Below are 27,271 nucleotides of genomic sequence, written 5' to 3' on the forward strand. Positions count from 1 at the left end.
GCAGTTCTGCTGTCAGCGCACGGGGAAATGACTGTACAACTGGTCCAGTGGTGAGCTCGCTGGTGCGCTGCCGCATGAACAGGGCCGACATTTTGGAAGCGACCAAGGGACGACCGGCAAAGGCCGCGAGGACGACGGCGACGCAGAGCTGCCAACTACAGGGCACGTGGTCCACCATTCGTGGCGTGACATCCCCTCTGAGACGCACACGATGGAGCGTCTGTATCGCCCATGTGAGACATTTACGAGGTGATAATCATGGACCAACTGGCTGAGCACAGATTGACAGGGCCGCTTGGCGTGCGTCCGTCTGCCCGTCCGTGTTTCTGTCTGTAGTCAGCGTCCCTGTGTGCTGCCTCTCCCTCAAGTCCAGAAAGACCAAATCTGGTGTTCTTTTGAGTCCATCCCGTCGTCTCTCTCTCTTACATCCATGGTGTTGTTTTTCTGCAGATGATGCTCCCTCTCATTCCTCCACTCCGCCTCCATCCCCCTTCTCCCGCTGACCTCTCTCAGATGTGCCTCTTCATGTGTAGCGCCAAGTGATCCGACCGCGAGAAACACCTGCAACCGAAGAGAGGGAAACAGAGAACAGCCGGTTAGGTTGTTACCAATGCGAGGGGGGGGGGGGGGAAGCAGTTTGTTCTGTCGATTGAGCTAAATGTTGCTGTTGGCTAGTGAGCGCTGAGCCACCAATACACACGCAATTAGGATATGTGTAACTAATTCATAATCAGCATTTTTCAGCAGCACTCCTAATGACTTCAGCTACGCCATGAATAACTAGAGAGCCCGCAGATGGATATGGTAAAACAGGGAGGGGGGGAAGCAGCATGCAAAACATGTTCTGCAAAACGTTCGCTGTATTAGATGAATCGAAGCCGCTCTTCTGAAATCAGGCAGAATTGCCAGCGCAGAGCTGCACAGTGGAAGTGCACCGGCCTATTTCTCTTCCATGAAGGGCTTTCAAAGAACGCTTGATTATTTCAACCTGATTGCCACAAATTGGCATAATGTATGCCTTCAGCTGGTGTTCTGTTTACTCGACGCGGGCTTACATAAAGATGCAGCCATCACAGGAGAAGGAGCTCAACAGTGTTTCTGTTGCACGCTTGCTGAACAAATACCACAGCTCCATTCCCCAGACGAGTGCTTTCTCACAAGGCAAGTGTTGCTTTCTTTGAGGTAATTGGGAGCTGCAAGTTCTGGTGATTAGCGTGTGAAGAAGTATTTGAGATGGAGACTTGTTGTTGAGAGTTTACTAAAGTGGTTCAGTTTAATAAGACTCAACAAAATTGCCCCCAAATTGCTGCAGGAAATGTGTTTGAAATGAAGGTAAGTGCAGAATATATTGTGTCCATAAAGACACAAGCTATTCTGTTTATGCCAAAATGAAAAACCACGACAAATTGCAGAATTTGTGTTAGATTGCCATTTATTTAAATGGCCCTTTGTGAATACTCCGAACACAAAATTTGGTAACCATTCCTCAGATAAAATAACATTTAAAACGAGTAAAAACGTGCATGAATCCAAAGCATTTACTGAGTCAGACTCCCTTTCACAGCTCTGCAACTGTTGATTGTCATGTTCTTTTTGACACCAGTTTCAGATTGGCTCTTTCCACTGAGACAGAGGCAACTGTCTGAGATGTCGAGATGAATCAGTGTTTGGCCAAGAGGGGGAGTTACACTGTGATGAGCCACCAGTCATCTGTCTTACTGTCACACCTGCATATGTGTCCCTGTTTTCTGCGTCCACGAATTGCGTGCACGCTAACAAACACATGTGAGATGAATGGGTGGCTCAGGAGACGAGCAGGGCCGTGTGTGTGTGTGTGTGTGTGTGTGTGTGTGTGTGTGTGTGCGCTCGGAGAGACAGATGGTAAAGTATGAGTCACGACTCGGGGGCACGACACCAGCTGGCACACCGTGGGTCTGTCCCCTCCTCCCCTCCCCTCCTCCCACCTCATCCTCAATCTTCCACCCTGTCTTCTCCGTCTCCCCTGTTTCCCCTCTTTCTTCATCTCAGCAGGGTGTGTGTGTGTGTGTGTGTGTTGGGCTGGAGGGGTTGGGCGCCTTGTGACACATGACAGAGGTGGGCCAGAATTAAGGATGTGCCTGCAGGGGGGTGGTGGTGGTGGGAGGGGAGGTGGGAAATCAGGGGTGAGGAGGGGGAGGGGTACTGTATTTACAGTCTGTCCAGCTGAGACCCGATTAAGTTGACACTGCCTGGCTCTCTGCTACCACACACACACACACACACATGCACGGATGACTCACACTCTTACACACACATTAGGGCAGTGTACCCCAGGTGACGACTCCTTTCTTTTCGTCCTCTCATAATGAAGCTATACATGATTCAAGAGGTCACATGTTCAATAACGTGCTGCCAAAGAGGCTGCACACGCATATAGCACATTGCTGAAACCTTTTTTGTTGACATTGCATGTCATCTTTGTTCATTTTAAGCTTCATTAATACCTAAATGTGGCATATACTAATAGTTTATAAAACTAAAGATGTGTATGAGCTTGAAATGACTCATTCGCCCACATCTTCACCCGGGCTTCCTTGCCTCAGACACCGAGGTGTCCCAGAGGTGTCCCAGAGGGCCGGATCACAGACAGAAGGGGCGTCGTTAAAATCGTAAAGATCGAGTAAAGATTTTTTTGTGTCTGAGTCAAGCTGATCTTTTCATAATGGCCGTTGAATGTTTGATGATTTTGCCACCGGAGCCCTGCAAATTAACATTTTGCTGTGGTTCATAATTAAACATGGAGTCAGGGTGACTAATTAGGACGCGGGCACATTGTGTCGGATCAGCTCTTCGAAGTGACAAAGCCGTGCACTTTTACACCTCCGTTAAAGATTCGGAGGGGGGGGGGGGGGGGTTCTCCTGTGTAAGGCTATAAACAGGAAGTGGAATCATTAACGAGTTAGAGATGCATTCTTGAAAGCCCTTTATAAAACCATCAACCCCGTCCACTGAACGATTGCATTTCCAAGAATGTTTCTTTGAAACGGATATCGTGTGTGTGGCTCTGCTCAAGGACACTCGGTGCTTCGGGTCACAGGGATCAGACCAGGAATCATCTGGTTTACAGGATAGTCCCTCCAACCACCGGGCCAGCTGAGGCTTTATTTACAGTAACACACACACACACACACACACACACACACACACACACACACACACACACACACACCTGTATTTTGGCTCATGGTGGCTTCGGAAATTCCCCAAAAAATACATTTCTCCTCTAAAATGTCCAACACACCAAAACTGGTGCCTTTTTTTGAATAAGGAATACTTAATATTTATAAATATTAACTCTATTAGTGGTTTATGAATCATTATTAATATGCTGCATGGGGCCGAATGTGGGTAGAGAGCAGAATAAGCAACCTTCGGATTCCCATTGAAAGACTGAGCAGGTTGAGTCTGGCACGTGTAGCAGAGGAGCACACTTTGAAACTGGGTCAGTACCAAACACATTTGGGTGCGTTACCAGCGTCTTGTAGCGCTGCTTTACTAAACCAAACTGTGTAGAAATCACAACGGGAAAACAACCCAGCTGTGCTGGTGGAAGTACTTCAAATGACACTTGGGAAAAAAAACATACAAGGGAAAAGGAAAGAAGGAAGAGTTCTGACAGACCTGTCACAGTGGTTGCACTTGAAAGGCTTGGCGCCGGTGTGTTTGCGGTAGTGCCTCGTCAGCTCGTCGCTCCGGGCGAATCGCCACTCGCAGCCCTCCCACGAGCACTTGTACGGCTTCTCACCTGGGGGAGTGAAAAGAAAAGCCATGCTCATCCACCAATCACACGCTTATTTGTCATGCAAAACAAACAAAAAACCCCTCTGTGGTTCTGTTGTGGACTCATGAATCCAAATAGAAGTTGTCTTCAAAGTTATGTTTGATGCATTATGCTAAATATACGTGCAGAGGTTCTTATTTCAAAGATTATTTCCTGTATATTTTTGAGTTTGCGTTCTATTTAACCGGTAAAGATCCCACATCTTCTTTTTTGGGGGCTGAAAAATGAGCAAGGCGATGTTTAACAGTGAGCTGGAGAAGCTCCCACCGGCCTCCAGTCTTGCTGAACACGCAGAAGAGGAGTAGCGGGTAGAGAGAAGTGGAGCGGGAGAGGATGAGGGATTAGAGGCAAGCTGGATGAGAGAGTGAGAAGAGGAGGCGAGATGAGACCAGGAGGGGAAAGTGGAGTCGGAGAGAAGTGCTGCAGAAGTGGATTAAGGCATCATCTGCATCATATCTGCAGCCTCTTGGCTGCAGATATGATGGCAGGGGAGCGGGGTGGTGATACTTAGGCCAGTCATATGGCATAATGGCAAAGGAACCGGCAACCTGCCAGCTGCGTCCAGCTTCGAAGATGTCACCTGCATCAGTCACATCCCATCTGGACCGGTGGCCTCATGGCTGAACGCAGACACGCTGGCACACTGACCGGCTCTGCTTGACTGGCTTCGGCACAGAAACAGGCTTTGTTGACCGTGATGAGCAAAAAGGGACACAATCAGCGGAGCAAGTGCTTTGTGGAGACAGTCAAGACTGAGGCGAGCGAGACTGAAATTCACCCGTCGTGCACAGATTCGTTCGTGAGGCAGAAGGTGAAGGAAAATCAATAATGCATACTGTATGAATGGACTGCAATTTCATGGCAAATTTGCCCTAAAATGCAAAGATGAGCGCGTGACCTGCTCAAGCCCTTTCTGTCAGACGTACTGAGCGAGCAGCCATGTTGCCTGTCAACAGGAATCTTGCACGGTTTGATGGTGAGAAACAGAGGTGCATTCGGTGGCAGCCGAGATGACGCACTAAATAAATAAGTGAGAAAAGAATGTCCTCCAGGAGGCAATCTTGAAATGGCAAAAAAACACCAGCGATGAACACAAATTGATAACACGTGTAATTCATTTAGACTTTTTTTACACCGTTAACTACATCATTTTAGTATAATTTGCATCAATTTGACACAAAGAACCTCAACTATGATGTATAAAATGACTTTGTTGCATGTTGATGGCAGGCAAAGCCCAGTAAACTCATTTCTGGAGTAAAATTGAAGTGCTTTTGGTTTGGAGACCCAGAAATGAGCCATCTATGCATTTCCACATTGTGAACACGTATCCCTTCATACTGCCTCACTTCCAAAACACACAGAGCAGCAGGTCTGGGCCATCCTGCTCTGGCCAATGAAATTCCCGAGAGGCAGGGATGCCTGAATGTGTTTCCTAGCAACGGGAGCGAGGGGGCGGGGTGTATATGTGTGGGTGTGTGAGGAGGTGGAGAGGGGGGGTGTACACTAAAAACATGAGGAGGCAGTAGTCAGTGCAGCTGGCTGGATCTGGCAACGGCACGCCGCCATGCCACCGGCCAATTACCGAGCACGCTGGCAGAGCATGGAGGCAGTTGCCTAGCGACGATAACCGTAGAGCTGTACGGGGCAAGATGGGGGGGTGGTAGTAGTAGTGGTGGTGGTGGTGGTGGTGTAGGAGGAGGAAAGGGAATAGGGGGGTGGGCACTAACAGACCAGAGCCTGCAGCGGTACATAACCACTCAGCTACCGACTCCTCCAACGATACGCTGCCCCCCCCCGTTGCATAGCAACAGAGCCCCCCCCCCCTCCTCTCTCCTCAAGATGCCCTCCTACAAACAGGCAAGTAGAGCAGGTGCACACACACACACACACACTCACACAAAAAGCTGTTTACTTTTGAAATGTTTCACATGGAGTCCGACTGATTGGCAGATTGAAAAGGCAATCAGCATCCTAATCCACCGGATTAGCCCCGACTCAGCAACATAATCTGATTATGCTCTGTTACTTTGGGATTACTTTGCCTGTAAAACATATAATGTGGATTATGAAGCTATAAGTGGATTATTTCTTCTGATTTTTAAAGAATCAGGATTGTGGACAGTGCTGTTGTTGAAACACATTATTTATTCTGCGTTATTTGACCAAATCCCCATCAGCTGACACCACGCGCTCATTTCAGGCAAAAATGTTGCACAATCAAAATGCTTTTTAGTAATCAAATAAGCATTCACATATTTCTCACTCGTAATCTGATAAGTGGGTGTTTCCTGAGTCACTGTAATCCCATTATGTGTAATCTGTTACTTCCGAATGCTCTCTCTCACACACACACACACACACACACACTCACTCACTCCAGCCTCCCAGGTGCCAGTGTTGAAGTTAATTGCATTCCCTCCATTAGCTGGAGCTGAGGCAGGGCATCCGGGTCTCAGAGGTCATGAGAGAGGCTCTCGGAGAACGCTTTACAAGGCTCCTGCCCACAACTGTAGAAGCGCTGCATCGGAGACCAGAGAAAGGGAGGGAAGAGGAGCGAAACGGGCTTCGAGAGACGGGTGATAGATGGGCGAGCTGATGGAGGAATGAAGAATGTTGGGCGAGAGACATGAAGATGGAGAACTGGAGCTGAAAGACGAACGCTTCATCGTTGTTACCATCAACTATGTATCAATAAACATAATTGCACTCATGAATGTCACGATTCAAATTGAATAAGACTGAGTGAAGTCAAGTATCCCATTAGGAGAATACAGCATCTTTGTAAATGGGCGAGAAGTTGGTTCATTTGTAGAGAAAACCAGCCAAGTGTACTTAAAAGTTGTATTTTATCGGACATTATTTGTGCAGAAGAAAACATAAACGACAGGGCCTTAAGTATATGGATGCCTGGACATTGTTTGATATTCCCCTCATTGGCCTCGGTCCAAAAATAGAGAGAGCGAGAGAGGCCAAAGAGCAAAGCAATATCACAAGAGCGTGAGAGAGAAGCACATACAGAGGGACGTTACGAGAAGACTGATGTAAGGAGAGAACTAGAGAGAGAGAGAGAGACTGAGAGAGAGAGAGAAGAGCAGAAGAACCCAACAGTGCTTTACCCGTTGCCTCACCCTTCCCAAAATCTAATTGTACCATTCTCTTATCTGCCATAAGCCGATTCACAAAAAGCTCTACAGGGCACTGTCATTTCAACTCAGCCCGTCGAATTCCAGATTAAATCGTAGCCTTTTCTCCGTCTGTAATTTATGGAAATAACAACTAAGAAGAAGAAGAGGATTTGAGTAATGACATCTTTAAACTTGTCAGGATAATGGCTCAGTGAATGGGGGAGCCTGTGGCACTGCTGTCTCTCTCTGAAGAGGGTCGCTCCACTGTACCTCCCCCATTCCTGTGTTCTGTCTCCATCTACTCTTTGTTTCACCCCACGTCACTACATCTCCCCTTCTCCTGCCTGTTCTTTAGCTTCTGCGCTTTCTTTGTGCCATCTTATGTCGACAATATAATGACGTATGACAAGTATGGGACGCTTGAGACGATCGCCAAATCGCTGATTCACTTGTTTCAGCCTGCTGGTCCATCCCCCTTTGGCTTGTGTGGGTATTGTGACTGGACAGCATCAGTGGCACTGAGCTGGCCCAGTTGGCATAGAGTCCAAGCACCGACATGCTACACTGGAGAAATCAATGATCGCGTGTCTGTGCCCGTTGTGCTGATGGCGAAACCTGTGGTGATGCGCCACCGAGGGTGTGATCACACATACGGAGTGTTTTCTTCATTCCCGACATATAGTCGTTGACAAGTTGGATTTATTTATATTCACCCCCCCCCCCCCTCTGAAAGATACAAGCGAGCCAGAGCTTGTATACAAGCCGTGTGTGGCCTCTTCTTTGGTGATCCGTCAACCTTTAGGTTGAGGGTGTTAGATGGTGGGGAGCACGACAATTTAATAACAGTCCCTGTAACCTCATTTAGCATGATGGACGCTCTCTGCTGTACCTCCACGGGTTGAACCACGTTAAACACAGCTATATATTAGCATCCAGATGGCAGTCCACCACACATTGAACGTGTTATTCTCAGCATTTTGTGAAGATGTCATATTATACCCCTGAACGCCTCTCTTAGGAGGGCGGGTACAGACCTACACTCTTCAGCCATTGCAGCCCAATTATTTCCACCAGACTCCATTGTCTTCACCTTCCCAATGAAAACACTCAAACAAACACCTCTTATTTGTTTGGTGCGATCGAGACCTGAAGGCAGAAGGGCGCTGAACCCTAACCCTGCTAGTTAAAAACGGCAAACGACTATTATCTTTCGTTGTCGGAAGAAGCACACAGGCGGGATCCCTCGTCCTCTGCCCACTTAGAGAATACTGCACCACGACATTTGACACATATTTTTCCTGGACCCTATCGCTGCCGCTGTGGAATCGGACAACCCCAGACCGAGGACCACTGACCTCGACTTACAGTACAGAACGCATGGAGGACGGAGAGGGCCTGAAATAAACCGGGGAAACGGCAGCCTATCCAGGTCAATCCATCCATCACCGTGCAGTTACTCACACGGAGGACAGCTCCCCGACAGGGGTCTGAGTGGTTTGGGATTGAGATGGAAGAGCGGGAGAGTTATAGCTCCTGAACCCTACCCCCCCCCCCCCCCCTTCCTTCTTGAGAAGAACCTTGACTAGGAGGACCCGTCCTGGTTTGGCACAGAAGTACTTAGAGAGGTTTCTCTGAAATCATCGCATTTTTATCTTACATGCTGATGTTTTTATGGTTTTATGGGTTTTTTATTTTTCCTCTCTTTACATTTCTTATCACTTCATGTGCATTTTGTACTTGTTCCAAAAATGTGAAGCAGGGCGATTTCCCTCAATGATCTCAAGTCAGGTTATCTAGGAATTCAGGGATTTGGCTGGCAGGCTGAAAGGGTGAATGAATGAATGACTGTCGTGCTCACATAAACACATAGATGTAGGTAGACGTAAATGTCGGCTTTTAGAAAAGTGCCAACAGTTTATTTCCCCTCAAAAAAACAAAAATAATTAAGCAGAAGCAAATTGTCCCACATAGTATTCGTGTGTGACGGAGAGGCTGAGACTTCAAGGAAACACCACAGCAACACACTCCGGCTGTGTCTCCGTCAGTGTGCAACAGCCATTGAGCTGCAGGATTCAGTCTTTTCAGTCTTGTCGCCAACAATGAGTGTCAATCAGTTTTATTACCCGCAGGTGTGTCAAGTGGCTACCTCTGGTAAGAGAGGCGTCCTCAGAGCTGCCTGGCTGAAAGTCTCACCGGGGCACTCATACGGACATTATACGGAAAAGTGCACCAATTAAAGTGCTCATATTCACAAACTACACACAGAGCGTGTAACCTTGTGTCCCTGTACAACTCCTACCCATATAAAAACCTACACATGCACACTTAATGAGAGTGTGAGCTGTGTGGCCAATTCCAAATCGCTTTATTGAACCAATCTTGAAGTTAATGAGTATTACACATTGGAATGTGCGTTTCACTCCCTTGTGCAAACTAAAAAAATTGAATTATTGATTGAGTTGATGAACTCTTATTGTGCTTGCAAACCCAAAATAGCTGCACAATATTCCATCTCGTGCTGCTTTTCTCTTCCGGTTATAGCACAATGTTGCTACAACTACATCGAAACAATCATGTAAACTTTACGAACAGTTCTACCTGTGTGTGTCCTCTGATGGGCCTTGAGGTGGGAGCTCTTGGTGTACACCTTCCTGCAGCCGTTGAACTGGCAGCGGTGGATCCTCTTCTTGTTCTCCGGCAGCTCCCCCGCTCCGATAACACACGCCGCCCCCTCATCTTCGTCCTTCATCCGGACGGGGAGTGTGTGCGTCGCCACCAGCCGCGCCGCGCTGAGCCCCACCTTCCTGGCCACCAGCTTCAGGGTAAGCGTCCCGTCCGCCGAGGCCGTCAGTGTCTGGTTGGATTTGACGAGGTGCCGGCCCAGCTCCGGCGACGACGGGGGCGTCAGGGAGGTGACGGCGCTCAGCTGGGCTTGGTGGACCCCTTCCATCCCTTCTACGTTTTCCAGCCCCTGGCCCTTGAGTTTGAGGTCTCTTTTCATCGCACCGGTGGAGGGGAAATTCTTCCGCGTTGGGCAGAGGATGAGTGGAGGTGGGCTCAGGGGCTCCGGGAGGATGGGCAGGCTGGGGAGCAGGGCATCCGTCAGCTCCTCATCGCCGTCCTCCTTCAGGTAGGCCGGAGTCAGGAGGCCATCCAGGTCTTTGTCGAAGAGCTCTGACAGACGCTTGGGCTCCGTCTGCAGATAACGCTCCAATTCTAGGCAGGTCTACGGGAGAGAAAAGGGGAAAGGAAAGACTCATTTTAGACACATTTGGGCATCAGCTCTGAAAATGCCCTTCCTCACTCTCATAAATCCCACTTGACAATCTCAACAGCCACCAGATCCTCCGATGTGCGGAGAGGGAATCTGCATGGTGCCATCCACTCACCCACAGACAGGCAACTTGGCAGCTCTGCCAGCTGTCACATGCGCGCATGCACAGATAGCCACCAAGACAGCCAGGATTACCTGGCAGCTCCAGCTAGACGGCTGATTACACACTGATTGATTGCAACCCGCTGCAGCACGGAACGAAAGCGAGCCGCCCGGATAGCAGGAGGAGAAGTCCTCAACTGAACAGAACTCCTATCAAACAACATTTTATAGAGCTTTGACAAGCCATGTGTGCACCGGCTTCCACTGAGCCAAGATAGGAAGATTTATTCAGCTGTAGTTATGGTCTGCTTCATCCCTATTACACCTCTCCCCTCGGAGGGCAAATAAAAGGCTACATCCCCGATTTGTGTGAACTGGCATCCCGAGAAGTCTATTACTTTACAGCACGCTGGCAAGGTTCGAAGAGGAGGGCCGGCGAGGGAAAGAAGACGCTCCGTGTCCAAGGATGAAGCTATTATGTTTGAATGGACGGCGGCAGTTTGATCCCAGGGATCGTTGTGTTTCGCTTGTAGCCACTAACACATTTTGACAGCTGGAGATGGAGGCTAGCAGCTCCACTGGGCGCGCGCTACTCGCCACTTCATTTGTGTGTAAATAGGCGCTGACACACAGAGCAGCTCGTTCCATTATCAGGAATAGGGTTGTACAGACTGAACACATCAGAGACATTTACAATCTCACACACACACACACACACACGCGTTGCTTGTTTGCACCTGCTAAAAATAAACCCGCCACATTCTTTCTTTCCTGGAGGGGGGGGGGGGGGGAGGGAGTGTAATTTCTCCTCGAAGTCGTCTTCTACAGCGTGAAAGTGACGATGATGTCCTCCACTGCGCGCCTACGAGCTTTCTTTTTGTGTTGCTTTTGACTGTGATGGCTTTCAAAAAAAAAAAGACTTCTTTCATGCGCTATGCGAGAGGTCTCTCTACTGTTTCCTTGATGGCTGAGGCCAGTGAATCGTGAATTGAATTCTTTCTTTCAGAACGCAATTAAATATCGAAGCCGTTGCGACACGGTGAAGGGAGTAGCATGCGCCGGCTCGTTGAGTGTAGAGGTACATGTATATTCAAAAAAAAGAAGAATTTTATCTTTCAACCCCATGACCTGCATCGCTCCCTTTCTCACTCATCCTTCTACTTCAGCCTCACCCCCTATCAATTCCCCCAAATCACCCTTTTCTCGCTCCCTTTTCTTCTCATTGTCATCGCCTCCTCTCCCAAGGTGAGGACTAATTATCCGCTCAAACCAGCCAGTTAACGGGGACTTTCATTCAGCAAAACGCTGAGGACCGCAAACCAAGGTGTGTGTGTGAGGTAGAGATAGTTCAAGGGAGCGGAAAAGAGGATAGAAACGGATAAGTGAGAGGGGGGCTGAGTGGAAGGTGAAGAAGAAGAAGAAGAGGGAGGAGGAGGAGGAGAGTGATGGAGGGACAAGGTGAAGGAGGCAGGAGAGGAGAGAGGAGGCTTGGTAGAAAGAGCGAAGGAAGGCGTCGACTCCGTTTTCTCCGTGGGGGGCAAATCCTTTTTCGGAAGTGTGACATTTGGCATGACAGGATCCTGTCGGCGGGCAAGCCATAGGCCTGACGCGCAGAAAAGGGTTCATGCACACCGAATGTTAGGGTGCGACCCGAGGCCGTGCTCGGATGCATGCTGTACTTATAAGTGTGCGAGTGTGCATGCAGAAGGGAGTGTTTGACAAGGTAAGAGTGCTTAAGAGGCTGCAGGTGAGGGAGGAGGGGGGGGGAGGTGCTCTTTCTTTGCATCCATCTCCCCCCCCCCCTTCTTTTCTCCCATCACTCCATCCTCCCCCCCTCCCCTCCCCTCCACCACCCTCCTCCCCCAGGTGGTGACATTAACATCGTAAGAGAGAAGGTCACGCAGTTGATCAGCGGTTCCTGTGTGTGTGCAGTGCGGAGCAGCGTGGGTGTACGCACACTTAATGTGGCTGCATGTGATTATGCTAGTTTGTGTGTGTGTGTCTGTGTGTGTGTCATTTTGCAAGCGCCCGCGTATATGTGAGTAGCATAATTATGCGTAATTACGCGGCTCTTGTGTGTGTGATTGTGCGAACACCTACGCGCAAGCATAAACTCTCTTGGCTGATCCTGTGGTCTAAAGTGAACGTGTGTGTGTGTGTGTGTGTGTGCGTGAGTCCAGTCATCGCCGGGGGCGGGGCCACAAGGACTGGCTATCGAAACCAGTACCCTTAAAGTGATACAGAGTGCTTCGATACCCGTCAGAGCTGTGTGCAAGCCGGCAAATATTTTTCTTTACAAAGTGAAGTGATGACACAATTATTAAAATCGTTGACTCATATTGCCGTTTCTTTTCGTTATCTTGCCATAACTTGATGAGTTGAGCACAGCAGACCTTAATTGCTCTGCTAATTACCTTGATGATTGTCAGCTGTGGCTTCAGTCACTGTCAGCTTTCAAGAATGTCAAAGGAACGCAAGCTTTTTGAACAGTTTGGGGATTGATGTTTAATATAACAGTGTAGGGTCGGGCCACTGCACAGTTCTACGTCAACTTTCCTTTTCACTCGGGGTAAAAAGCACATTTAAACTTAAAATGCTCAGATGCACTTTGTTTTCTGCACACACACACACACACACACTGAGTCACACGTGCAGAACACACCTGACGTTAGCGAGGCTTAAAATACAGCAGGTGTGACAAATACTCGCTGATCACAAGACGCGTTTCTCACAAAGTCAAGCGGGCTGAGAGCTGTGAACCAGCCCTGATTCACCAACTTCTGCTTCTCGTTCTCTGGCTCTTGAGTTATAAAAATAAAAGTCTCTCTCCTCCTCGCCGCCTCACCCTGTCCTCCCCTCGTCCGCGGGGCGCTTGGCCTGGCAGCTGATCCTCTCTCCTCCCTTCACATTTGGCCTGCGCCGCGCCGCCTGCCATCACCATCAAAGCGCGGGCTGCCTCCCAACTGTTAGCACCCCGCTAGGTCGCTAATAAAAAGCCTGGGTTATAAATATGAACAGAAGAGCATGCATAATGCCCCAAAGGAAGCCCCCAAACACCACTGAACAGATAAATGTAATGGAGTGGATATGGCTCATTAATTTTAGGATAATCATGTTCAGTTTTTACAGATGCTGTGATAGAGACAAGGTGCTATGAATAATAATATCCAGCGCTGATGCCAGCAGGGTTGAAAAGGGCAGGACTATGAGGGGGGCCCTGAGCTGGAGGGGGTGAGGCAACACTATTGTTGAATGCACTGAGTTTTGGGAGGGGGGGGGTGCTGTCGCATCTTTTCAAAGATGATTCCCTGCAGCCTTCATCATTCTGGAATATTTCGATTTTATTTGTTCCTGCTTAGAGATCTTACACAACTTTCATTATAGAGGCTAGGTATTTCCCCCTATTTCCACTCATTATGCTAAGCTAAGCTAGCCGGCCGCTGGCTCCAACTTCATATTTCCTGTGCATAAGTGAGAGCGTTTTCTCTTTAAAATCTCAGCAAAGAAAGTGAATGAGCGTTTTGTTGTTGAGCATATTTTTATACTTTGAACTCTCTCTTATGTCAGGTCTGTGCCGCTGTCTTTTCAGCACTGCAAAACAGTGCTTTTCACAGAATGTGCTTTTGATTGTCATCATCATTGAACACAAATTGGAAAAACGGTTCCTTCTCATCACAAACATGTCATTTTGATGATTTGGTTCGGCCATGTTTGTATCCAGCCGTGGTTTAAAAGTGAGTAATATTCAGGTTCGCAGGTTGTGGATGCACTGCTCTGAATAAAACCCCTTTTGAGAATTGAATCAGTTTCACCCTTCAGGTGACGCTGCACCACAATCACATCAATGGGAAAATCTGGCCTGCAATGAACCGAGTAACCAAATAGTCTTCTCCTTTTTTTTTGTCATTGTTTTGATTTCATTTTTACGACTCACTGTTTTAACTGACTGCGTTTACAGCCGTCTTTGTTATTGCAGTTTGTAATTGAGAATGAACGCTTGGCACTTTTATCGGAAAAAAAAGTTGGTGTGTCTGTGCACGTGTGTCTCATCCTGCCATAGTGTTATAGGGCCTGTGTCTCCCATTGATCTGGCGAGCCGGGGCCAAGCCATCACTTTGAGGTGACAGCTAAATGACCAGTAGCCAGAGGCGCTGGCCAGCTCGCCAACAGCCTTTGTGTGTTTGCGTCGCAGTGCCTAATCGATACGGAATGATACCGCGCGGGAGCTCATCATCGGTGGCCGTCGCAGCTGACAGAGACGGTAATCTATAGCTTTACTGAGCAATACTTACACAGAATCACCCCACCCACCCTCACCCACACAAAATCTTCGAGAAGCAGCCCCCCTCCCCGCTAAGCTGCCCTTCAGGGTTTTTGCTTTTTTGCTCCTTCCCGTGCAAGAGCCCCCAGAGTTCAGACTCCTCGGAGAGCAGCGTGGCATCATCAGTGGATCCCAGCCGAGCGGGCAACCTGCCTACGGGGTGGGGGGCGGGTAACAGAGTAGCGGAGTAGCGGAGCGCTCTCTCTTCATCCTGTTATTCTCAATGGAGAGCGCGGCAGGGGGGGGTGCAGTGTTTGCCCGGAGGGATCTTCCTGATGCTCCGCAGCGACGAGAGCATAAGGAGAGAATGAGGGAGCAGAGACACAAAGAGACAGAGCCAGAGGGGGGGGGGGGGGGGGGGGGGAGACAGAGCCAATTTATCTGCGAGACAGACAGGTTAAAGAGGCCTCTGTGCAAGCTGTGCAAAAGAATGGGGGACAGTGAAGGGAGTGTGAGGGCTGAAGGGTGAAGCCAGGGCATCTTCTACAGGTGCATCAGCAAAAAAGCTACTTTGCAGATTAGAAAAGGGGGGGGGGGAGAGGGAGAGATATGAAGTCTGCAAAGGCAGGAAGCAGGAGTCCTTCACACTGACTAACAGCTTCATCTCCCCAGCCAGCCGAGCCTCACCTAGCTCCAGATAACGCGCCACGGAAACAGCTTAATTACACACACGGCCTTATCAGGCGACATTAGCCTCGCAGCAATAATCAGGGCCGCCGTCAGCCTGGCAACGCAGCACCTCGAGGCGCTTTTACACAGCGCAGGCTCCGGGCTGATAACAGACACTGCCAGTTGTTAAATCACAATTTGCTGACGGAGTTTGAGGGAATAATGCACATATGGTTGTAAACCTGACACCTCCTTTGCGCACAGTCAATTTTTGTTTGGACGGATGCGCTAATAGACACTTGAAACGCTTCTCAGGCGGCAGTTTTCAATTGTGTTATGTTGGGGGAAATGCTTGGATTGACATTTTAACGCGCTTAGGTTCAGTCTTTACCTAACCCTAACCCTAACCCTGTTTCCTTTGCGGAACAGCATGAGGGTCACTTTTGCTCATTTGGAGGCAAGACGCCTCCCCGCTAAGCCCTCAGCTGCTGGAGGTTCGCGACGCGCACATGTACGTGTGTTGGCGCATGATGGGGAAATCATCAAAGCGCCTTTCATCTCGCAGGAAAGCCACAATGATGGAGCACTCAGAGTGCAACAAAAAAAAACCTGTGACCTCTGCTTAATGGAGCAGAGAGACGTTTTCCCAACCGCTTGCTCTGAGCAGACACAACAGAAACCACACATCCGCATCATCCCGGACGCAAGGGACCTCCTCTCTGTATTCCCATTACACAACATGGACGCCAATATGAAGAGCCCCGCTGTAAAATGATGTTCAAAGGAATGGTCGCAAGCAAACCGATCCAGTCATTGGCTTCCCAAATGAGTGGACATGCTGCTTTTTCTCTCCTGCTGTCACGTCTGAATAATTTATCTCTCCACACAAAGCAACGCGTGTATCCTGCTGAACGTGGCTCGACAAGTAAACAGATTTGTGAGGATCTGGCGACATTATTAGGCTCTGGATACAACAAGTGCACGATAAAGACCTCTGCTGCTCCATCTAAATGGCTTGTGACAAAGTGTGGAAAGCGTCTTTGTTCTGGTGTTAAGTCGAGGACCGGAGAGGTGAGGGTGAAATAGGATAGAGGAGGGAAGAGGAGAGAACAGAGGAGTTTTGGCGAAGAAGCGTCTCGAGACTGAATGCCGTGAATGATGGAGAGGAGGATGGCAGGGCAAGGAGGATGGGGAGGAGGAAAGGGTGGGGGTATAATCCGCGCTGCACTCGCTGGGGAGGGGAACTCTGTCTCACTTTAACTGGATTTGGGTGAGCTGCTGTTCATCGGCACATGAGTCGCCAAGCGCTCCCTCTCAGCTGTCAAACCCGTCCTCATCTAATCAGGGGACATTTTAGCCATTTGCTTTCCGCGCGACAGCGTGGACATGTTTGTGAACCAACCTCGATGTGTACGTGTGCATGCGTGTGGGTGCATGGATAGGAGGGGGGTCGGCGACAACAGTGGTTTTACACCGGGGGTTAGCAGCTTGCGGCAGGATTTGGGGAGTCTGCGCTCCGGATGCGGGGACCTAATTGTGTGCGGCAGGCTGGCTAATCTTCATTACCCCACACAATGACGGGGCGAGGGAATGGGGCCTCGGCTGGAAAAAGGCACGGAGAAACAAAAGAGCGGCGAGCGGCGAAAGAGAAAGAGAGAGGGGGGGGGGGGAGGAGGGCCGAGAATAACAGAGGGGGGGAGATAAAGGGAACAGTGAAGCGGAAAAACTCTTCTTCCTCCTCATACTGTGCCAGTCGGAGAGGGCCGCTCGGCACCCCGATCACGTCCACAAGCCGCTAAGTGCAACTGTGGCGCCGTGCCCGCACCGATAAGAGCCAACATGGTTCATTCTTACGCGCTTCTCTACGGCTAAATAGGAAGTCGTCTGGCCTGTGTTTACCCCGCAAGTGCTGTGTAACACTTAGCCACCGTTTCAGGCTTTGTCCCTCATGACAGCATCAAACCTCAGGGTTAGCTAAGAAGCAAACGGAGGCGGGGGGGGGGTTGCGATCAAGCGGCAAAGAAAAAGAGCAGCGAAAGCAGGTCAGTGGCACAGTCGAGCAAGGCCAAGGTGGATTAGCTCAGGGTCGCAGACGTGCTGGTGCGTGTGTGGGGGGGAACGTGTACATCCCGGTGACTTTATGTGTATCCGAGGCCGTGCAAACAGGGGGTGGGGCGCTGTCGCTCCGTCTTTATTCCCGCGGCAGTGCTTTCAAAACAAACCTGAGCGACAAAGATTACCCCGAGCCGCTTAAAATGTTGAAAGACGTTGCCTCGCCACCGCCACTGCTGTGGGCTCTCCTCCAGGAGATAGAGGAGCGAGACAGAGAGACAGAGAGAGAGAGAGAGAGAGAGTTTCGGTTGGACGAGGATGGTGGCAGGCTGAACCTGTTCACCCCTCTGTGCCGAGCATGCTGGCTGTTCAGCGGGAAAGCGTGAGCGGAGTGCGAGGACTTTTCACCCCAATTTCATCCCGACAATGCACGCCGGCTCAGCGGAGAGCGGCGGAGAGCGGTTAGATGCGCTGAGAAAGGTGTTTGGAACTCATTGGCTTTGGCCTTTTAGCTCCATGTGTGTTGGCGTGTGTGCGCTTTGACGGCTGCCCCACAAGTAGAGCGTTCCGCTGGTGATCACAGGGCGAAGGCTGAAGCCCGGAGTAAGAGCTGCGTTAAGATTTGGGGTCAAAGGTTAAAGGCTGGCTGAATTAATGTGTGTCAAGTTAATGGGAGGTCGTGACAGCTACAGTGAAACATGCGGGACACAAGAAACACGTGCGTGTGTTTGTGTGCACGTGACACACACACACGTACAGTGTACACGGCAGCTGCTCTGCTGAATATTCAGGAGAAAACACTTCACTTTCTGATGCACACACACACACACACACACACACATAAACCCAATAAGCTCACTGCCTGTGAAGCGCTCTCTTTCTCCTTGTCTCGCTCATACACACACACCAATGAAAATTATTGATGTGCTCTCTTATAAAACAGTGGCTGCTCCCTGAAGTATTCCTGGCAACATCGCAGGCTGAAAATAGCTGCCGACCCAAATATCTTTCCCCGCCGGAGCGAAGACGGAGCCAGACCACAGCCACCGGCGACTGGCTTTACTAATTGGCATCATTTTACAATGAAATCATATCTGGGGCAAAAGACCGAATAACACGTATCGCAGTAAAGCGGGAGAGCAGGAGGACGGGCTGTCTAGCCACACAGAGACAAGTGGGGAGTGATTTGAGGAGGGGAGGGTCGAGAGAAAGGGGGGGGGGGGATGCCTTCGTTCTTGTTAGCATAAGTTATCAAATTCTCTTTCCTGAAAATACACACGAGGGAGGAGTGCATGGTGAAACATTCATGTGACACCATCAGTTTAGTTGAAAAGATCAGTGGGGGGGGGGGGCATTTCCAGCAGGGCCTCTTAAATGTTTTGAAGTCATAAACTGGTGTTTGCATCACAGATCCCCATGTGGATAGTTTGTTTTTTTATTGATTTACCATTGAATAATAGAAGTCATCGCTCCACTTTGAGATGATGCAGCCGCAAGCAAAGAAACATGCCAGTCAAGTCATTCGTTTCCATCAACGAAAGATTATTTCTACAATTTATTTGGCAAATAAATTGAAATATTTGCAATTCTGCATTTTAACGGCTTTTTACTTGCTCATTCTTTTTGTTTTTAAAAGACATGTGGAGAATATTTTATGCACAGGTGACCATATTTTACCTCCAGAAAATGAATTATCTTTGTGCGCTCATGTCAGCCCACAAGATTACGCCAAAACATACTGTAAAACACATCTTTGTTAACTTCCCCACACACACGCACGTGCAAAGTACTGCACATGCAGGGAGAGATAGATGGAGGCAGGCTTAAACACACATGTCTTTTGGCAGCCCAAATCTTAATTAGCACCGGGAGATTCATCTAATCAAAGGGTTGCCAGCCCATCATTAGGGCTGAAACACACACTGCTCTCCTCACATACCAGAACAGAACAATGGGAAACAGAGGTACGCTGTCACGCTGATGAATGGCTCTTCCCGCTGGTCTCATTAAATCACAGAAGGGCACTTCCCGGGCCGTTCGAGGAGTTAAGCAGGGTGCAAAAATCATCTCAACCTCTCGGCCCCTCTACTTTGACACTTATACAGTTGTTTTTTTTCAAGGCTGCATGTCAAACTAACATTTTTTTCCACGTGAAAAAATGTGCTTTCAGGTTTTGACATGCAGGCTAATCCCAATTCAAGCTGAATCTGCCTGGTTTTGAGGATACAAGTCGCATCATATTCAGACAACTCAGCCCTGCAGGGGTTTGGAATGACTGAAACTACATGATGTACCCAGTTGGCTGGAGATACCAGTGTCTTCAGGGTAATTTGGGACCCAGTTTATCTCCCAGTGAATTGAGCATCAGCTGCTGACAACAGAAAACATCCTTTATCCGAGTCCTGACCTCTGGGTAAGATCCAGATTACAGCTTGTTTTTATAAGATCAGAAAAGAAAAGAAAAGGAGGAGACAGAAACTCAGAGATTGAACGCAGGAAAAGAGTGACGATGAGGAAGGACCTTTGGGGAACAGACAGCCGGACGGAGGGAGATGCCGACAGATGGGTAAACCAGACGGGCAGCTTTTGGAGCGGCGAGCCACAGCAGGTGGAAAAACACCACTGGCTTTGCATGTCGGACGACCGCAGCCACCCAGAGTTGGGCCAGGCATGCAAAGCACGCACACACACACACACACACACACACACAGGACTGACACTCAGAGAGACAAGCTTTGCTTACATAATACAGCTAAAAGTCAAATCTCTTCTCAAAGCCGACGACAGGCATTGTTGCGTCTCTTGCTGGACTCCGAATGGAACCGAAGCTCGCGCTCCGAGAAAGGTCAACGAGGCCTGCGCTGGCGACTCGGCTGTGATCTTCGCCAGTGACTGTCTTGCATTATAAACTATCCAACCGGTTCCAGAGTGTGCCGGCGTCCTTGCGTCCTTGCGGCTGTCACCACCAAGAGCTTAGGGCCGTGATTGATGACCGGGCTTCGGATGACAACAACAAGCAGCGGTGTTTACTCAGGGCAAATTTCCCTTGTCTCTCTCTCTCTCTCTCTCTCCACCTTCCGTCCATTTTGCCCCCCCCCTTCCTCCTCCCTCCCACTAAGTCTTTGGAGAGAGGTGGTCCACATGGCTAGATCTCCGGTTTCTGGATGGCTTCGAGTCCCTCGGGGAGGGATTAGCCTCCCAGAATGACAGCTCAACAAACAAACAGGCCAAAGCTGGTCTTCCTGCTTGCCAAGGCTGCCTAGCAACAGGTAGGCAGTAAGATGGGATGTAACGCTTGGTATGTCACAGCCAGGGATGGCTATAAAATGCCTGGGCATGGTGTGAATCTGTGGCTATTATCAAAGCAAATGGGTGTTCAAACATGTGAGCAGGCAGATTAAACACACTGTGGTCCAAGTGGGAAGAGAGGGAGGGGGTACCCACAGCGGCCGGCGATCACTCGAAGCCCTCACGTGCTTAAGGCGGTGATTCATGGCAATTATTTCATTTGAAATGTATCACTGAAGTGTCACTCTGATGACATTCAGCCATTACAACGAGCGATGCCGACAGCTTCGCTGCAACGTCGGCAACAATGAGTAATCTTATTGTTTCCCCTCTAACGGCTCTCTGATGAGGCCTGTGAAAAACAGACCCTTCAGACCCGGCTAGCAGGTCAAATCAGAGCACATGCTCTCATCCTCAGATACTCACGCATCAAAGGAAGCTCATAGCTGATGACATCAAGTTTAAATCTGTATAGGCCGCACATTAACAGGTAATCACTCAAGAAGTAGTCCCCTCACATGATTAAAAAGTCAAACATGTGTTGGTTTCTTTGTGACTGCAGACTAGATTCAACCAGGCACAACGTTCTCACAATGAGTCTCTGTCCACGGACACACAATACACACTTCCTCCCAAAATGCAAGGCTCCATTTGGTCCGCTGTGATGGACGCAAATACCTTCGATGCAACGACTCCACCAGCAGCCTGCTGCCGTTTATTTGTGACACAAATTTTGAGTTTTTTTTTTGCAGAGAGGCTGACTCTAAATAGGGGTCAGAGCAGGGCAAATCAAACAAGTCAGCTGAGACTTTGTCTTTGAGAAAGAGAGAGTCATGAGATAAAGAGAGAGAGCGAGAGAGAAGAGAGTCCGTGGTGATTCCAGAGCTTAAAACCAATGCCTGAGACTCTTCTCTCCCTTTCTGTTTTCAGCCTGCGGTTGCCAAGCCGGATGGCAGCGGCGAAGCATGTCGGATCACTGTAAGGTGCTGTAACGGCTTCCCGATTTCGCCTCAAATGATATGAAAGGCATTGCCAAGCCATGTGTGCTGGTGTGAGGCGAAAATAAAAATGACTGGCTCCTCTCCTCACTGTTAATCAAACCTGGGGGTGGCAGAGCGCTTTGCAGACGGAAGCCAAACATAAAGATGTGCTTGTTCACCACCCTCCCCTCCTCTCCTCTCGCCTCCCCCTTTGCTGCCTTTTCCCCCTTCTACACCACCTCCTCTGCCTGTCACCTGTCTCCCGCTCCCTCTGACAGACCAGTCGCCAGAGCATCAGACAAATGAATGCTTCCTCCGCGTCCTCTCTTTCATCAGCGCCACCAACCTTTTCATCAACGCCCATAAAGCAGTGGAAGGCGCCCATCACCGGCAATCGCCTCTCAGCCGCTTGAGTGATGGGACAGAGGTGGCGGAGTTCAGTAAGCGCTCTTATGGCGTGAATGGATGTTACTGGGTCAGGGGGTCGCCCGGCATATCTCGTTACACAACACCACACAAATACACACAGACCTGTGCAGCGACAACACATCCACATCTCAAGAGGATGGAATTCTGAGCCTGCAACGGCAAACCGGGATGTTCCAATCTCTGGAGACGAAAGGTAAAACGGCAAACCCAATTCATGCAAAAGCACAAACAAAATAGTGTCAGCAGCAACGGGAGAACAGCGAGCACTGTCTTGTTAACACAACTGCTGCTCAGGAGCCAAATTGGGTTTTTCGCTGTTGCAGCTCATTTATCTGTTTATACGAATTAGATGAACTCACAGCTCTTTTATTACAGTCTCTCCCCCCCCCCTTTTTCCCCATCAACAGACGTGCATCCTCTCCTCAAATCGATGCATTGAGCAATAACCTCGTGGCTGCAAAACACTTAGAAAGCATCCAGCGGAGATGCTGCACGACGCACAAAGGCTTTCCTTTCACGCCTCGGTGCGTCGCGGGGCCATGTCAAATAGATTCAGTCTTCAAGATCTTCTGACTGGCATGCCGGGTTAGAGGCGAGCGAAACAGCGCTGCGAGGAATCAATTTCATATTCGACACGTGAGCGTCACGAGGCAGCGCGGTCTCGTCTGAATACTTTGAGGATGTCTGGAAATGAAGTGCAGCTATAAAAGGTTGTTGTGTGTAACATGAACAGCTATTAGGAGCGACTCTGCTGCGATACCGCAACGTGACTTGTCAACTCAATTTTTCTTTGGAGAGGGTCCGAACTTGATTCCGGGAACCCCGCATCTCATACTTACAGTTGATGTGACATTTTAATAAAGCCACGGGTGCGGAACGACGACACCACCAGGAGCTCTTTTGAGACAAATAAGATTAAGTCCCAGTTTGTCCTTCTGCTCGCAGAATACAGAGCTGTGCCCCCTTACAGGATTGATTTAATTTCAATTTGCATACAATTACAGCAAACAGCAGCGAGTGAAAGGTCACAGGGAAGAGACGGGGCGTGTGCTTTAACCGGTTGGTTTATTTTAGCTGGATACACGATTCGGACGCCTGAACTCGTTGATTCTCGTTCACTCAAGAGAGGACTGACTTGCGGGGGCATTGTTACCTGGCAGACGTATGGCGGCGGGGGGGGGGGGGGGGGAGACACAAGTCCCGAGCTTACACAACAGCCCTGCAGAGATCAAAAATCCATACTGTGCTGATTCTATAAGAGGAAAAAAAAGAGAGAATGGAGGAACAAGGCACGGAGGAGGACGAAGACAGGAAGGAGGAGGGCGGTTGGCTGCGCTCCCCAGCATGCCTGCTGTGTGTGAGAAAGCAGATGTGGCCTACTGAGGATTACATAACACACTGAGACACGCACGCATGCCGCGTGCACGTATATGCGCGTGAGCACACGCCGGCGTACGGATGCGTATGGACATTCACAGTTCTCGCCTGTGGCTTCTTCTTACTCCTCTTTCTTACTTTCCCATCCTCATCCCTCTGGAGGCCAACAGTGCTGTCTCTCTGACCCGGACAGCAGCTTTAACGGCCCGACTTTCCCTTCAGAGGCCTCGGCCAAAACACCAAATAACTCCATCTATGTGCATGCCTACTCCTCCGTCCCATTCCCTAGTGGTGTCCATTGTGCCTGTATCCTCTTCTTCTCACAATTGTCTTTCCGAGCGTGGTTCGGACTGTGAAATGCGAAACCCTGCAGCGGGGAGAATGTGCGTGCTCTGCAACTTCCTCCACCTCTACGTTCGCACACACCCAGACGGTGCTGCTGCTGTTGCTGTGGAGTCGCGGGCATGAGGTGGATGCAAGTGGATGCATCTGAGCACGCTGCCTTGCACATGGAGGTCGCGCCAGAGCGCCCGCTGCTCCTTCCACATTTAGAAGCGCCGAAGCCATGTGCAATCTGTCCGGGATCCACACATATAAAAGCCCACAATGCACCGCGCAGCTACGTACAGACGTTTCACTTGGGTAGGCATCAGGCACTCCGTCTACGTGTGTGTACGTGTGTGTGTTTCTGTTGAGCCCCTGAGGAATAATATATGTGTTGGAGGGTATGGCGTGTGTGCTGAGGTCAATGACAGACAGCCATTCGTGGTGTCCCGTTACATCCTATCCATCAGGGTCAAGTGCTGTGGATGAGGATACGTCATCAGCGGAGCCCGAAGGCGGTTGGAATATCCATCATATCAGCCTGAAATCGAACCCCGATGTTTAGTCTTTGCATTTTGGCATCTGCACGCTCATAAGATGCTGATGAATGTTTAACAGTGAAGCTAAGTGAGGCTTCATCGCCGCAAATGCCAGTTTACAAAATAGCACAACAAAGCGCTGGAAACAGACAGACAGCAATTCATGTCGGTATAAAGACGCAAAATGACACGTCTACACTTTGCTTTTAGGGAAACTGGGTTCCACATAAAGAGTAAATTATGACCAGCCATGCTTGTTCCAAATCCAGCTCAGCCCGGCTGTTTGTTCCCACTCTGAACAACCGACTGTACTGGGATTTGGAAGCGAGACAGCACAGTTCAGTTTGGCACTATTTAGTTCAATAATGGAACAAATAGCAGCCTCAGATGTACCATCTGCAGACCTCCAAAACACTTTCCTCCTTTTCTGCTCCCCATCCCCCTATAACTGCCTGAATCATGCCTCGCAGACACCAACAGGGGACACAGTCATCATTCTTGCCATGGCGTCTCAGGGAGCCATTTAGGGTCCGACTACAACGGCCTCCTATCTCACCATCACGCCCCATAAAAGCATCAGATTCTAAATTGTGCCTGGAACACAGAGGGGGGATTGCTCCGAGAGCGGGTTTCGTTCGGAGGCAGAGCTTTTAAGGCGAGCCACAGCTCATAATTCGTGTATTCAGGAGGGCTCGGTGGCGTCTTCGGAACATCTCTGTGCTGTGTGAGGGGGGGGGGGGGGGGGGGGGGGGGGGGGGGCTAATAATGCTTGTGCTCACAAGGACACAATGCACTCTTCTTATTCCAAATAAGGCTTGTTTTCCAAGAACTTTGATATTCACTCCAATGATTCGTAGGGGACACAGCTTTCAGTAAAAGTCTAGAAATTGGAGAGACTGTATAAGTGATATATTTCTGTGTTTTCTTTCTTTAATTAAGCTTGGTAACAGCTTGGTAAAAAACAACAACATTTATGCTGTGAAAATGAAACTGGATGTGAACTTTTTAAGCAGCAAAAGTGGCTAAAGGTGCAAGAAGCACGTCGGCTTCCATCTCGGGTGATGCAGAGCTGCAGATGCGATCAGGAAAGCAAGCTGTGACATTTCATATTTTAAAAGTCGGTTTGTCCTGTAGACCAAAGCCAAGTTCAATAGAAGAGTTGCACCTCTAAAATCAGATACCTGTCATTTCAAAATGCCATCATGCCACACCAGATAAAAGCTGAATGAGAGCAGAAAAAATGACATTCTCTACATTTATTAAGAGACTTGATGATCTTTAATTCCAAAATGGACGTTGTCTCGGGGAGAAGAAGCTGCAGACATCCCAGCGAGAGGCATCTCCAGCCTCCACAGAGAAGAGCTCTCCCAGCCTTTTGCCGACACACGCAGCTGGCTCTCTCCCCCATTTGCATTATATCGATTTTGATATGCGTGGCTGTGGGTGAGAAACGGGGAGAGACATGCGCTGCATATGGTACACGCAGGCCCATGCAATTTAAAAACCCTCTGACAGTGAAGCTGGGAGTTGGAGACTTGTTATGAAAAGATGCGTCGGTGGGTAACAGTAGGATGCCAATTAGACTGCTTGGCCACAACGAATGGATCCGCGGTCACGCACCCGGTTTCTCCCTCTCCCTCCTCCTCCCTCCCCTCTCACGCATGGAGCAGAGAAGTGTGTGTGTGTGTGTGTGTGTGGGGGGGGGGGGGGGGGGGGCTGAAGCTCCTATTGCCTGAACAATACCAGCATCAAATTTCCATGCAATGATTTTTTTTCCCCTCTGCTCGGTCAGTCAAGTGCAGCATGGAAAGCATCATCACCAGCGGCAGCAGCAATGCCGGTGGGCCGACGGATGCATGGCCCTTATTTTGACTTAGATATGGAAAATGAAGGGGTTGTTTGGTAAAAGACGGTGCACATATGCATGAAACGTGCAGCTAAATTGAGTTTGTGTCACAAATAAATGGGAAACAGGCTGAGAAAGACATATTGGCTGTTTAAAAAGTAGATATTTTAAGCAATTTTACACCAGGAAATCAGTCACATGACACACACGGGTATAGTAAAACACATCTGGGCTGACATCAACAGGACAGACCCGTGTGATATGATGTGTGAGGACCGGTAATGGTGGTGTGAAGTGCCAGTGCGTCTCCCCACGCATCCATCACCATGTGGCAGCGTGCAGCCGCGTGCTTGTCTCTCCACATCCATTCACTTTACTTGGATGGAGGAAGTGTGTGAGGGGGTCAAAAATGTGCGACGCGCAGACAGTTATTCTTTTTCCTGCACTGCCCTCGCACATTTTTCCACCACAGCATTTAAAGAGGGAACAAAGCCAGACATGTTAGGGTATCTATTATGAATACGAGGGGACTTCTCTCCATGCAGGGGGGGGGGCACAACTCAGTAATCTGAGGGATGCAGATGTATTATTCACGACCAATTCGCTCCCTGTTATGGGATTCGGATATTCCATTTTCCCAAATCGCATTTGACAGCTTTATTACGCGCCCGCGTGCGTTCGCATCTTATCCACTTTGCCATCTCTGGGAAAATTGTCAGCTGTGTGAGTGATGAACTACACACATTCCACGCTTTTTTTTTTGATGGAGGGAGGGGTTGGGGGTGGGTGGGGGGGGAGAGAAAGTTGACGCCTGCGTCCCGAGCGCATGCGAACCCACCGGCGAGCGCACTGCGCGGTTCGAGCTCCGCGATGAGGATGAAAGTTGAGACGTACCTGCTGCCAGTTTTCCTCCAGCGAAGGCATGGCGGAGAAGTAGCCGGTGTCGTGGACGAGCTGAAGTTCCTGAAAGATACTGTGGTTCGCTAAGACATCCATGCTGACGCTCGGTGATGGAAAACAAGAACGATGCACAAGAAATATGCCTCCTGCCTTGGCTGTGTCAGACCTCTGCATCCACTTCTTTCATATTAGTCCATGAGAGGAGATTAATTGCTCAGTGCGGCGGCTCGAGATGTGGCGATTAGGGCCCCTGTACCTGCGCGCATAATCGGACTCGGTGCG

The 27,271-nt window shown here is 49.5% G+C and overlaps 1 protein-coding gene across 1 annotated transcript; it reads right to left on the bottom strand.

The window, feature by feature from the left end:
• Positions 1–274: 274 nt before the first annotated feature.
• On the bottom strand, positions 275–27,085 carry klf7a (Kruppel like factor 7a; the record flags this gene model as incomplete). Its single annotated transcript, XM_079296269.1, has 4 exons — positions 275–561; positions 3,661–3,784; positions 9,547–10,174; positions 26,984–27,085. The coding sequence occupies 4 exons, from the start codon at positions 27,083–27,085 to the stop codon at positions 510–512; spliced, it is 906 nt and encodes a 301-aa protein (XP_079152395.1). The 3' UTR covers positions 275–509.
• Positions 27,086–27,271: the final 186 nt, after the last annotated feature.

This window comes from Melanostigma gelatinosum, assembly GCF_949748355.1.
Source record: "Melanostigma gelatinosum genome assembly, chromosome: 24".
NCBI lineage: Eukaryota > Metazoa > Chordata > Actinopteri > Perciformes > Zoarcidae > Melanostigma > Melanostigma gelatinosum.